Source organism: Lampris incognitus, chromosome 16 (genome assembly GCF_029633865.1).
Source record: "Lampris incognitus isolate fLamInc1 chromosome 16, fLamInc1.hap2, whole genome shotgun sequence".
NCBI lineage: Eukaryota > Metazoa > Chordata > Actinopteri > Lampriformes > Lampridae > Lampris > Lampris incognitus.
Window position 1 is genome coordinate 21,509,346 of NC_079226.1, and position 13,634 is coordinate 21,522,979.

At 42.9% G+C, this 13,634-nt stretch overlaps 1 protein-coding gene across 1 annotated transcript in view; it reads left to right on the forward strand.

The window, feature by feature from the left end:
* The window catches only part of tdrd9 (tudor domain containing 9), a 121,302-nt gene that overhangs the window by 58,074 nt on the left and 49,594 nt on the right, over nucleotides 1-13,634 (forward strand). The window contains exons 21-23 of the mRNA XM_056295382.1: nucleotides 1,483-1,614; nucleotides 11,980-12,139; nucleotides 12,276-12,339. Coding sequence (XP_056151357.1) covers nucleotides 1,483-1,614; nucleotides 11,980-12,139; nucleotides 12,276-12,339 — 356 coding nt within the window. The remainder of the gene's footprint in view (nucleotides 1-1,482; nucleotides 1,615-11,979; nucleotides 12,140-12,275; nucleotides 12,340-13,634) is intronic.

The following is a 13,634-nucleotide window of genomic DNA, read 5'->3' on the forward strand; positions in this document are numbered from 1 at the left end:
CTCGCTATTTTACACGCTGAAGCCTCGCATGGATTGCATCACCTTCAGGCCGCAAAGGAGGTGTACGGAGAATGCTTTCAGTTGCTTGGCTGCAGACGCCCGGGTGGGCCAGAGCTCTCGCTATTGGAGAATGACGAGTCCCTGAACACTACACCAATCTACACCCACTATCCCTCGGGTAAGGGTGACCTAATGAATGCCTTACCCCGTGGATGCTCTGGCCGTGACCGGTTACGGCGAGTCTGGTATACGAACCTTCCAGCCACATGACGAGCGGGTTGCAAGAACGGCGGTTTATTCCGCTCGGCCACCAGAGCGCCCAACTGTGCAGTGTTTTTGTCTGCGTCTGTGTTGTCGTGTGGAGTGCGGGGGAGGTGTGTCAAGGGTGTCTGGCTGGAGAGCTGGCGTTGGATCGGCTGAGGGAGCCTAGTCTACTGCATCTGATAGGCCCAGAGACCACAGCCCTGCCTGGAGCTGCACCTGAGGGGGAAACACCGAGGGCAGTCTGATGGGACGCGGAGGCGGGGCAGGCTATGCTAACTGCTAGCCCATGCACACCGGTAGTCCCGACAGTTATCCTGGCTGGCATTAGTTCTCCTGGACAGTAGAGTTTTTGGATTGTGTTGCACTGGGTGGACTGTGTTGTTGGCTGTTTTCTTTTTTGCTTCTCTGTTTTTGTATGTTTTTGGTGGTGTTGTTTTTGGAAGTTTTTAGATATGTGTATTTGTGTTGCACTGCTGTGGGCTGGAGGAAACAGAATTTAATTTCTTTTGTGTACATAGTACACAATATGAAATGACAAATAAATTGTCCCTGATTGCTGATGTCTGGGTACAGCCGCCGTTTCAGACACACCATGACTACCACCGAGGCGTTGCAGTATTTACAGACATTCGACATTGTTTGAAAAATATTAAAGTTGTTAAAATATTAATTTCGGTGTCAGTTGTTTCTTAACAGACATACTCACATATGTAATGCATTAATATCTCAATTGGGTATTTATCTTGACAACCGTGATCTTGACAAACCGTGGGTGGTCATTTTGATGGCCCATGATCGTTCTAGTAGTTTTCAAGTTCTGACTGTTTCAATATTTATTTTTAGTTCTTTTTTTACATTTCACGTTTGTTAGCTTAACAATATGTGTTTTCCGTTTTGTTTTTCAGGTAATATTTTCACTTTTTCAGTTTTGCTATTCAAGTTTGAACATGTCTCTGAAGTTTAAATTGTGTAAAAATGTATTAAAGTTGTTAAAATGTTAATTTTGGTGTCAATCGTTACCTAACAGACAAACTAATATATGCAATGCATTAATATCTCAATTGGGTATTTATGTGACAGAATATAGAGTTTAAAAACTGGCAGTCATCTTGACCGCCCATGGTAGTTTAAGGTAGGAGTGAAATCCTGGTCGTTCTAACAGAGTGATCATACAGATGTGTTGAACTAATCTGTGCTGTTGTTTGCCTGCCTTATCAGCTCACCCCCCTGACCAGCATCATGCTGAAGGTGAAGATGCTGGATATGGGAGAACCCCGTGCCATCCTCTCCACTGCCCTCTCACCTCCCGACCTCTGCAAGATAAGGAAGACGTTGCTTCAACTCAAAGAGGTCCTGAACACTGCATATTCATGACACTGTTTCAGAGTGCTCTTGTCTTTAATCCTGCAACTCAAATGGTTATAAATGTGCCCTTTAGTAGAGGTATTTGTCCATCAAGCTGTGTTCATTAGAAATGGTGCATTAGAAATGGTGACCTTCAGTGTTGTGTCAGGAGATCTTTGTCAACCAATATTAGCACTATGAGGATTTGCCGGTCTGTTTAGGTGAGGGAGCTAGAGAACAGTTTTGTATGTGTATGTGTATTAGTTGAAGAGAGAGGGTGAAAAGGTGTGTGTGCGTGTATACTGTTGTTTCCTTTAACCATCATGTAAAATACCCTATATATATCAACATGTTGTTGGGCGAACCCACAACCTTGGCCACACCCTAGATTTAGTGATCGCTAGAGGCCGGAATGTTGCTGTTGACAAGATTGTTGATACTGAATTATCAGATCACTACCGTTTGTTTTTTCACATGACTGTCTCTGACTTAGCAAAAAAACAACAGAGTGTATCATAAAAAGACGTTTTCTTAGTCCTTCTGCAGTCATTAACTCCCCTCATCCATCACCTGCGCAGTCTTCCTCTGTCAGCTGCTATTTCCTCAGTGCATGATAAAGTTAACCACTTCAACTTTAAACTAGAGTCAGCTCTCAACGTAGTGGCTCCGATAAAAACTAAGAAAAAATCAGACTACAGTAATACCCTGGAAGACTGAGCAAATACGTTTGCTCAAGAGGGATTGCCGTAGAGCAGAGCGAATATGGAAAAAAAAGTAAGCTTACAATCCATGGCGAGATTTTTAGAAAATCTATATTTGTTTATAACAAAGCTCTGCGCTGCGCAAGGCAGGCTTATTTCTCTGGCATTATAAATGAAAACAGGAACAACTCCAGAGTCTTATTTTCCACAATCGATCACATTATAAATCCTCCCCAGTCTCATGAGCAGTTATGCCCTGCATCTAAATCAAAATGTGACGAGTTTGCTTCATTCTTTGATAATCATTAATATCTAAGCAGGTATCATGAATAAGGTTGTTAATCCAAACAGTCAAACTGCTAGTAATGACTCTCGGGGAAATCTAATTTCCTTTTGCAAAATTAGTGAAGACGAACTTCGTAAAACCATCTTGCAGATGAAGTCATCCACCTGCTCTCTGGATGCAATTCCCGCTGCCTTTTTTTTTTTTTAAAGAGGTCTTACATAGTTTGATTGGGGATGTTTTGGATATTGTAAACTGTTCTTTAGAATCAGATATCTTTCCTGATTCACTGAAAACAGCTATAGTAAAGCCCTTACTCAATAAGAATAATCTTGATCCGTCAGTGCTGAGCAATTATAGGCCTATTTCTGGTCTGCCTTTTCTGTGCAAGAGTATATATATATATATATATATATATATAGTATATTATGTCATTTTGTGGGGGGGGAAATAAGTTGTCTTTATGCATGCTCAGCAATCCAGGTAAGAAAATCAAAGAAGGTTAAATCAGTTCCTCTGGTTGTTTATTGACAGATCGTTTCATCACTCATCTATAGCGACAGGCATGGGCGCAAGTCCATGAATACTGGGATGGCATCCAGCGCTTTACCTGTGCCCCCGTCCATAGGGTTAGTGGTTGTGTCAGGAAGGGCATCCGACGTAAAATTTTGCCAAATCAATATGCAGATTGACAAGACCATACCAGATCGAACAACGGTCATTGGCACTGTGCCCTCACAGGGTCCTGGTGGAAACTGTAAAATCTGCTGTGGCGACCCCTGAAAAACAGGGAAAAAGCTGAAAGAAGGAATCGTTTCATCACTCATCTAAGTGACCTCATCAGTCTAAACTGACTGCAAGTATCCCCACCCTTATAAAAAATACGGTTGCATAACGACCGAATCCAACTGCCAGTTTCATATGCAAATATGGGCGTGACCGTTAACTACAGTTTCAATAGTCATGTATGCTATTCACAGAGGATTTGGGAATGTTTGTAATCACAGCATTGTAAGATGGCGACCGATGTACTCAGGCCACTTCACCACTTAGACCTTAGACCTTATTAGACCCTCACCACTGTAAGTGTGGTCAAGAACACCTGGTGGGGCCCCACCAACGGGCCTTCATCCAAAGTTTCCTCTTTAGGTCCTATCAGCAATCAATCTCCTGGCTTCAGGTCGTGCCGCTGACACTCTATTGGCTGTGGAAGTGACGATCTCACCTGCATGTGAATAGAACTCAGCATTTTGTTTAGTAGCGCACAAAAATTAAGCATTACATCCTCCACAAGGTCTGAGCTGAGGACCCATTTCTGCCGGGAAGGGCTTTTCCAGTGTTCATGGGTCTGCCTGTGAGGATTTCAAAAGGTGACAGACCTGTTGCAGCCCTTCCTCTCGCTCTCATGGCCATCAGCACTAAAGGTAGTGCCTTTACCCATGTGAGTCCTGTCTCATCACAACATTTGAGAGGTTTATTTTTATTTGTCCTATTTTCTCTCTCAACTGCTCCACCACTCTGGATTATAGGCACAATGTTGCCTCAGATTAATACCCAAAATAGCACTGTTTACAAAATGAGTTCCATTATCGATGCTGATCTTCTGTGGTATTCCCCATCTGGGAATAATCTCTATTACTGGTACTTTTGTTACTGTGCCTTTCCTGTAGGGAAAACTTTAACCCACTTAGAAAACATAAAAATCACAAGACACTATTTCTTTCCCTCACATGGTGTTAGTTCAATGACATCCATGTTCAGGTGATCAAACTGTTGGTCGGGAGGAGGGTGGCTTGAGGCTTGTGTGATTTACCCTCTTATGGCATTATTTTTCAAACAAACGTTCTGAGCAAAAATTTTGGAAATGTGCCTACCAACATGGGGATCGGCAGTTCGAATCCCCATGTTACCTCCGCTTGGTTGGGCGTCCCTACAGACACAATTGGCTGTGTCTGCGGGTGGGAAGCCGGATGTGGGTATGTGCTCTGGTCACTGCACTAGCGCCTCCTCTGGTCGGTCGGGGCACCTGTTCAGGGGGGAGGGGAACTGGGGGGAATAGCAGGATCCTCCCATGCGTTACATCCCCCAGGTGAAACTCCTCACTCTCCGGTGAAAAGCAGCAGCTGATGACTCCACATGTATCAGAGGAGGCATGTGGTAATCTGCAGCCCTCCCCATATTGGCAGAGGGGCCGGAGCAGCGACCGGGACGGCTTGGAAGAGTGGAGTAACTGGTCGGATACAATTTGGGGGGGAAAAGGGGGGGGGGTTGGAAATAATTTCCGAAACCTCTCATAAACCAGTGTTTGTTTACTGCATCCACCATCCCCCATTTTGACACATGGTCCTTCCCATGTGCCAATTTTGCATAAAAAGGAAACTTAACACTTAGGCAGGCAAGGACGTGCACTTAGCTTTTTTCTTTTTTTTTTCTTTTTTCTCTCTGTCTCTCTTTATCTTATCAACACAGATGTCATAAAACCTTCTTCTCTGTCCACAGTCTGTGTGAATGGTCTGTCTGGGTCAGGCAGTCCTAAAGTAGCCGTGGTGGTCAAAGTCTGTTTTAGTTTGACCTTAATAGACGATATATTCTCAAACATTATAGAAGGCAACACAGAGAATGGAGTTTTAATAAGTGACATCAGTGACCAGAGGGTGTGCTCCAATTATCGGGGCATCATACCGCTCAGCCTCCCTGGGAAAGTCTACTCTAGGGTGCTGGAAAGGAGGCTCCGACCGATTGTTGGAACCTTGGATCCAGGAAAATAGTGCAGATTCCGTTCTGGCTGTGGAACAACGGACCAGCTCTTTACCCTTATGGAAGTGCTGAGGGAGGCATGGGAGTTTGACCAGCCAATCTACATGTGTTTTGTGGTCTTGGAGAAGGCTTACGACCTTGTACCCCAGGGCACTCTTTGGGGGCTACTGCGGGAGTATGGGGTACCGGGGCAGTTGCTACAAGCCATCCAGTCCTTGTATAACCAAAGTGAGAGCTGTGTCCACGTTCTCGGCACAAAGTCAAAGACGTTTTCGGTGGGTGACGGACTCCACCAAGGTTGTCTCTTGTCTCCGATTCTGTTTGTGATTTTCATGGACAGGCTCTCAAGGTGCAGCCAGGGTGAGGAGTGTGTCCATTTTGGGAACCACGGAATTGCATCTCTGCTCTTCGCAGATGATTTGGTTTTGTTGGCTTTATCAGAATGCTACCTCCAGCATGAACTGGGGTGGTTTGCAGTTGAGTGTGAAATGGTCGGATGAGATTCAGCACCTCCAAGTCTGAGGCCATGGTTCGCTACCGGAAAATGATGGATTGCTCCCTCCAGGTTGAGGATGAGTTGTTGCCTCGACTGAAGGAGTTCAAGTATCTCAGGGTCTTGTTCACAAGTGAGGGTAGGATGGAGTGGGAGATTGACAGGCAGATTGGTGCAGCATCAGCAGTAATGCGGACGTTGTACCGGACTGTTGTGGTGAAGAGGGAGCTGAGGCGGAAGGCAAAGCCCTCAGTTTACAATCTTTGTTCCAGCCCTCACCTATGGCCATGAGCTTTCGGCAGTGACCGAAAGGGTGAGATCGCAGATACAAGCGGCTGAAATTAGTTTCCTCCATAGGGTGTCTGGGTTCAGCCTTAGAGATAAGATGAGGAGCTCGGTCATATGGTGGGAGCTCGGAGTAGAGCTGCTGCTCCTTCGCGTCGAAAGCAGCCAGTTGAGGTGGTTCAGGCATCTGATTAGGATGCCTCTTGGGCGCCTTCGTTTGGGGGTTTTCTGGGCACGTTCAACTGGGAAGAGACCCCGGGGTGGACCCAGAACTTGCTGGAGGGGACTATATGTCCAATCTGGCCTGGGAACGCCTTGGGATCCCCCAGGAGGAGCTGGAGGGCATTGCTGGGGAGAGGGATATCTGGAGTGCCCCACTTGGCTTGCTGCCACCGCGACCCGACCCCAGAGAAGTGGCTGATGATGAGATAAGACACATCAGTGACCATCTACCAGTTTTCACTGTCTGACTGCAATTTTAGGAAGAACAAAGTTCTCAACAAAGACCAAGACGGTCATTATGACCGTTTTGGATTTTCAAAGTTTACTAACTTTGTGACATAAAATGATGCAGACCTGCCGCTCGCTGAATAATCCTAAAATTGCATATATTTGCATTAAAACGCGTTTTAGATCAATTGTTTAAAAAAAAGTTATAATATCTACCTAAAATGATCATGACCGGTTAAAATGACCGCACGTAATTTGCGTGTGATCATGCGCGTCATGTCACTATTTATGACATGTGTTGGTCACATCATTTCCTTTGCGAAGTTGATTGCTCTCTCCTAGAAAAAAGAAACTAGCGTTCTCCAGTGCAAAATAATAGTCTAAACTTGATTTTTGATTATTGCCAACAAGTCTGGTTAGAAACGCCGTTTCAAACGCTCCATGTCTACCACCGAGGCGTTGAAGGATTTACAGGTTTTGGACAGAGGCCATTTTAAATTGTTTGACAAATAGTATTAAAGTTGTTAAAAAGTTAATTTTGGTGTCAGTCATTTCTGAACAGACATACTAACATATGTAATGCATTAGTATCTCAATTGGGTATTTATCTTGACAGAATATAGAGTTTAAAAACTATGGGCGGATGGTCGTTCTAATAGTTTTTAAGTTCCAGTCGTTGTTTGGGACTGTTTCAATATTTCTTTTCAGTTCTTTTTTTCCCCGACATGGTGGTGCAGTGGTTAGCGCAGTCGCCTCACAGCAAGTTCCTGGGTTCGAACCCCAGGTAGTCCAACCTTGGTGGGTCATCCCGGGTTGTCCTCTGTGTGGAGTTTGCATGTTCTCCCCGTGTCTGCGTGGGTTTCCTCCGGGGGCTCTGGTTTCCTCCCACATTCCAAAGACATGTAAGTCAGGTGAATTGGCCATACGAAATTGTCCCTAGGTATGAATGTTTGTGTGTGTGAGTGTCTCAGCCCTGTGATGGCCTGGCAGCCTGTCCAGGGTGTCTCCCCATCTGCCGCCCAATGACTGCTGGAATAGGCACCAGCATCCCTGCGACCCTGAGAACAGGATAAGCGGTTCAGCTAATGGATGGAATGGAAAAACGACTCCAAAGGTATATGGAATGTGTTGAATAGTATTATTAGAAACCGATCTAGAAGCCCAAGCTGCCCTCAATACTTTACAGAAAATTATAAGACTATAAATAACACAGACGATGGGGTCAGTGGCTTCAACAGATTCTTTATAAATGTGGGCCCAAAACTGGCAGAAAAAAATCAGTGACACAAACAATCACAGAGGGGAAGGATAGTGATTATGGGGACAGAAATCCAAGTTCCATTTTTCTTAGAGCAGTAGAAGAGAAGGAAATCATGGACATTGTAAACAAACGCAAGAACAAAAAATCTACTGACTGGAATAATAGTGATGTGACAATAGTTAAAGTAATCGAATGTATTGCTTAACCACTAAGCCACACCTATAACATGTCCTTTCAGTCTGGTAAAGTTCAAAGCAAAATGAAAATGGCAAAAGTTATACCCCTATAGAAAACTGGTGATGGACACCAATTTCATTGTCACAGTACTAGAAAAACTAGTTGCTGTTCAGAGGTGGATAGAGTAAGCAAAAACTGTACTCAAAGGTATTTTTACTTTATAATAATGACTCAAGTAGAAGTAAAAGTACTCATCAAAATAACGACTTGAATATGAGTAAAAGAGGATCTCATAAAATGACTGCTCAAGTAGTAACTTCTTATGATGTTTTATTTCATCCCATGGCACTTACCACGGAGTAAGGAGGTTCCCCGATGTTCTGGCAAAATTCCCAACCCGGCTCTCCATCTGGCCATCTAATCATCTCCCTCCTTGTAATTGGCTCAACGAGTCCTCTCTCTCCACCTCAACCTGATGTGTGGTGAGCGTTCTGGCACAAAATGGCTGCCTTGCATCACCCAGGTGGTGCTACACATTGGTGGTGGTTGAGGTGACTTATCCCCTACAATGTGAAGTGCTTTGGGTGTCTAGAAAAGCGCTATATAAATGTAATGGTTATTATTATTATCTGTAATGTATTACATTCAAATGTATCTATAAAGCACGGGGTGCGTCTGGCAGCTGGTGGAATTGTGCAGCACAGAGAGACATGACATCTGTGCAGCCGCAGCTGCCCGTGTCATACATGCCGGCAGGCTCGCAACCTGTTCCTGATAGAGCTTGGCCTCTCCAACCTGTGCCACTTCAGCCTACACTTCAGTATTTGCCACCTCAGTATGTGCCACCTCAGCTTGCACCTCAGCATGTGTCACCTCAGTATGTACCACCTCAGCCTGCACCTCAGCATGTGCTACCCCAGCCTGTGCCTCAGTATGTACAACCTCAGCCTGCATCACTTCAGCCTGCGCTTCAGTATGTACCACCTCAGCCTGCACCTCAATATGTGCCACTGAGTAACAGGTCTGCGTATTTCCACCAATGCAATATTAATCGTCTTCGCCCGTCACTTACACCTAAAAGCACAGCCATACCCACTCACACCCTGGTTACATCCCGTATTGATTACAGTAATTCTGTCCTCTTTGGTCTTCCCCTGAAGTGTCTTCATAAACTTCAATTGGTCCAGAATTCAGCTGCCCGTATCATTACCAGAACTCCTTCCCTAGATCATATTACTTCTGTTCTTCAGCAACTCCATTGGCACCCTGTTAAATACCGTATTGACTTCAAGATCCTGCTCCTCACCTTTTAAGTCCCTTAATAACCTATCTCCTTTACATCTTTCCGAACTCCTTCATATCCACACACCCTCCTGCACTCTCAGATCCTCTTCTGCTCTCCAACTCACTGCACCATCGGCCCGCTTGACTACCATGGGGACTAGAGCCTTCAGTCATTCTACCCCCCGCCTATGGAACTCTCTCCCACAAGAAATTCGCAACATTGATTCTTTCAACCTTCAAATCCCATCTCAAAACGTACCTTTTCAAACTGGCATATTCAGTCTGATACGCGCTTCATTGAGTTTGGTGCAGATGAGGATTTTATACTTATCTGTTGTATGAACTTTTTATTGTCTACCCTGCTTTGTTTTGATTTTATGCTATCCGATACAGTGCTGCTTGTTTTTTTACCGTGTTCTGTAAGGTGTCCTTGAGTGCTCTGAAAGGCGCCTACAGATAAAATGTATTATTATTATTAGTTTAATGTAACGGCGTATAAATATATATTTTTTTGAATCGTAAATGAACTTTAGTAAGAGTGGAAAGTATTATGCATTAAAACTACTCCTGTAAGTACAATTTATTGGAAAAAGTTACTTAAGTTCATGTAACGGAGTAAACGTAATGCGTTACTACCCACATCTGTTGCTGTTAGACTAAACAAATTCATTGAGAAGCACAATCTGTTGAATGATAGTCAGTACGGTTTTCGACCAAACGGATCGACATTTCTGGCGCTAATTGAATTAGTTGAAGAAATAACTAATTGCATAGACCATAAAAAGTTTGCTGTGGGAAAGTTTATAGACCTAAAAAAAAAGCCTTTGACACTATTTACCACAACAGATTAATAGATAAATTAGAAAAGTATGGTATCAGAGGGGTGGTACAGAATTGGCTAAGAAGCTATTTAAGTAACAGACAGCGGTTTGCAATGATAGGTGAACATAAATTGTCATGCATGGATATTATTGTGGTGTACCCCAGGCATCGGTTTTAGGTCCAAAACTTAATTCTGTACTTAAATGATATATGCAAGATATCAAAAATATTGAAATTTGTTTTATTTGCTGATGACATGAATACAGTTTGTTGTGAGAATTTACAGCAGCTATTGGAGGTGACAATAGAAATGGAAAAATTAAAACAGTGGTTTGACAAAAACAACTTATCCTTAATTCTGGACACAACAAAGTTTATGTTGTTTGGAAATCACTTAGTAAATACCAGAGTAAAAGTAGTGATAGACAGTGTCCGACTAGAACGAGTATATGAAAATACATTTCTTGGTGTGATACTAGACCACAGAATCTGCTGGAAACCTCACATAACATGTGCGAGCAAAATTGGCAAAGAGCATTGCAGTCATGAGAAAAGCAAGTCACATTCTCGATCATAAATTATTACGCACTCTGTATTGTTCATTTATTTTACCATATCTGAACTACTGTGTGGAGGTATGGGGTAACACCTACAAAACCAATCTACAGCCATTATGTATACTACAAAAAAGAACCATAAGGATAGTTAATAATATAGGATATTGCGAACACACCAATGGAATACATATGCGTGAATGAGAGGGAGGACAGTGGAATGGTAAGGATGCAAGGAGTAGGGGTGACGAAGGCATATGAATTTTAAATACTCGGGGTCAACTGTCCAAAGTAACGGGGAGTGCAGGCAGGGTGGAATGGGTGGAGAAGAGTGTTAGGAGTGATTTGCGACAGAAGGGTACCAGCAAGGGTTAAAGAGAAGGTTTACAAGACGGTTGTGAGACCAGCTATGTTATATGGTTTGGAGACAGTGGCACTGATGATGAAAAGACAGGAGGCGGAGCTGGAGGTGGCAGAGCTGAAGCTGCTAAGATTTTCATTGGGAGTGACGGAAGAAGGACAGGATTAGGAACGTGTATATTAGAGGGACCGCTCAGGTTGGCCGGTTTGGAGATGAAGCAAGACAGGCAAGATTGAGATGGCTTTGACATGTGTGGAGGAGAGATGCTGGGTATATTGGGAGAAGGATGCTGAATATGTAGCTGCTAGGGAACAGGAAAAGAGGAAGGCCAAAGAGGAGGTTTATGGATGTGGTGAGAGAAGACATGTAGGTGGCTGGTGTGACAGAGGAGGATGCAGAGGACGGGAAGAAATGGAAACGGATGATCCACTGTGGTGACCCCTAACGGGAGCAGCCGAATGTAGTAGTAGTAGCTTTTATGTGATGTCATATTTTTATTGCATTTATAATTTTAATTGTATTTATTTATATTTCCATTTCTTATAGTTTGTTTTTACTTCCTTATTATCTCTTGTCATCTTTATCTTTCAACACCTGTTTTCTCTCTACTGTGTTTTTCCGTCTTTTGTCTTCTTGTTTTAACTTTATCTTGATTTTACCTTAATTTTGTCTTTTGTTTGGCCTTACTGTTTTGCTTTGTTATTTCTTTCTGAGCATTCTGGTTTTGCTGTGTCTGTCAAACACTTTATAAACTCTTGTTTTAAAGGTGCTATGTAAATAAAGTTTTATTATTATTATTATGGTTTATACAAATTGAAAATGCTCCTTTTATTCTTAAGATGGCATTGCAAAAAATGTTCCGTAAGGCTTGATCAAAAACTGTAGGAAAATATTTTTGGATGAACCCATCTTAATTCCACTAAGTGGATGTATTGTTCTATAGATAGGTGCACTCTCTTTGAAGAGTGTCAGTGGTAACAATGAGGATGGAGAATTGACATTCCTTGGCCGGATACTAACTTGCCTTCCTGTGGACCCGCACCTGGGGAAGTTGGTTGTGCTGAGCCACATCTTTGGCTGTCTTGAGGACGGCCTTATCATAGGTCAGTCTACGATTTTTCCATAAGAAAGGTCCTTGACTGCTGTTGGTGATATATTTGCTTGCATGAAAGATGTGTACTTTATTGATTTTTCATGGTGTGCAAATTGTAATGACTGCCAGTCAAATATTTCCCTCAGCTGCATCGCTCTCTCTCAGGAGTTTCTTCACCATACCATCCCTACAACCGCTAGCTGGCTACCGGTGAGTCACATCCAGCAGGCTCACTGTTCACCGATTTGCTGTTTTATGTTTCCCTACAGTAGAACATTTTCACTTTTTAGTACACTGAATTTATTTCTAGAATAATCACAATCCTAAAGTTCTTTTTAGGGTTATTGATTCTGTTATTAATGATCCCCCGCCTCTTTTTTTTAACTGGATGTTGAACTGTCTGAAAAATTTGTCACTCATTTTGTAAATAAGGTGGAGAATATCAGGTCCCAAATCCAGCATGGCCCTTGCAATCGTTCCATTCCCCATGTTAATTCTGCCTCTTACCCAGTTTCAACCAATTACAATTTCAGTGTTAGAGAGTACATTCTCAAATATAAACCCCTCCTTCTGCATCTTAGACATCATTCCCACTAAGCTGCTCAAGGGGGTGTTTTCAACTGTTAGCCCCGTTTTTCTGCAAATTCCTAATGATTCTCTGGCCTCTGGTTCTTTTCCAGACAGTTTTAAGCGTGCCGTTGTTAACCCATTGCTGAAGAAACCTAATGTAAATCCCCTGTCCTTAAGTAACTACAGACCAATCTCCAAATTGTATTTTTTTATTCAAGGTTCTAGAGAGAGTAATTTCATCTCAACTGATTTCTTTTATGAACACTAATAGTGTTTTTAACAGTTTCCAGTCTGGTCTTAGAGCACTTCATAGTACTGAGACAGCTCTTGTTAAGGTTATTAATGACCTACTGCTGACTGCGAACAGAGGTGACTGCTCGATTTTAGTTCTTTTAGACTTAAGTGCTTCCTTTTGATACAGTCGATCACAGTATCTTCTCACATCACTTTGAGACTTGGGTTGGCATCAGAGGCTTGGCTCTTAGTTTATTATGCTCTTACATCTCCAACAGAACCTTTTCTGTTCTGGACAACTCTACCTGTGGTATCCCTCAAGGCTCAGTTCTTGGCCCCCTTCTGTTTTCTATATAAATGCTACCCCTTGGCAAGGTCATTCAAAATCATGACGTATTATACAATTTTTACACTGTTGACACTGTTATGCATGCCACTAAATCCCACAGATCCTAGCGCCCTATCAAATCTCACAACTTGCCTCTCTGTCATTAAATCCTGGATGTCTGAAAATTTTCTTAAATTTAATGATAAGTCTGAGGTCATTCTGTTTGGGCTCCCAAATTCCATCAGCCATTTTGTAACTAATCTTGGTGGTCTGTCAGGTAGTCTTAAGCAGGCTGCTAGCAATCTTGGGGTAATATTCAATGCTGACCCCGGTTTTGATAATCAAATCAAACATGTTGTTCAGTCATGCTTTC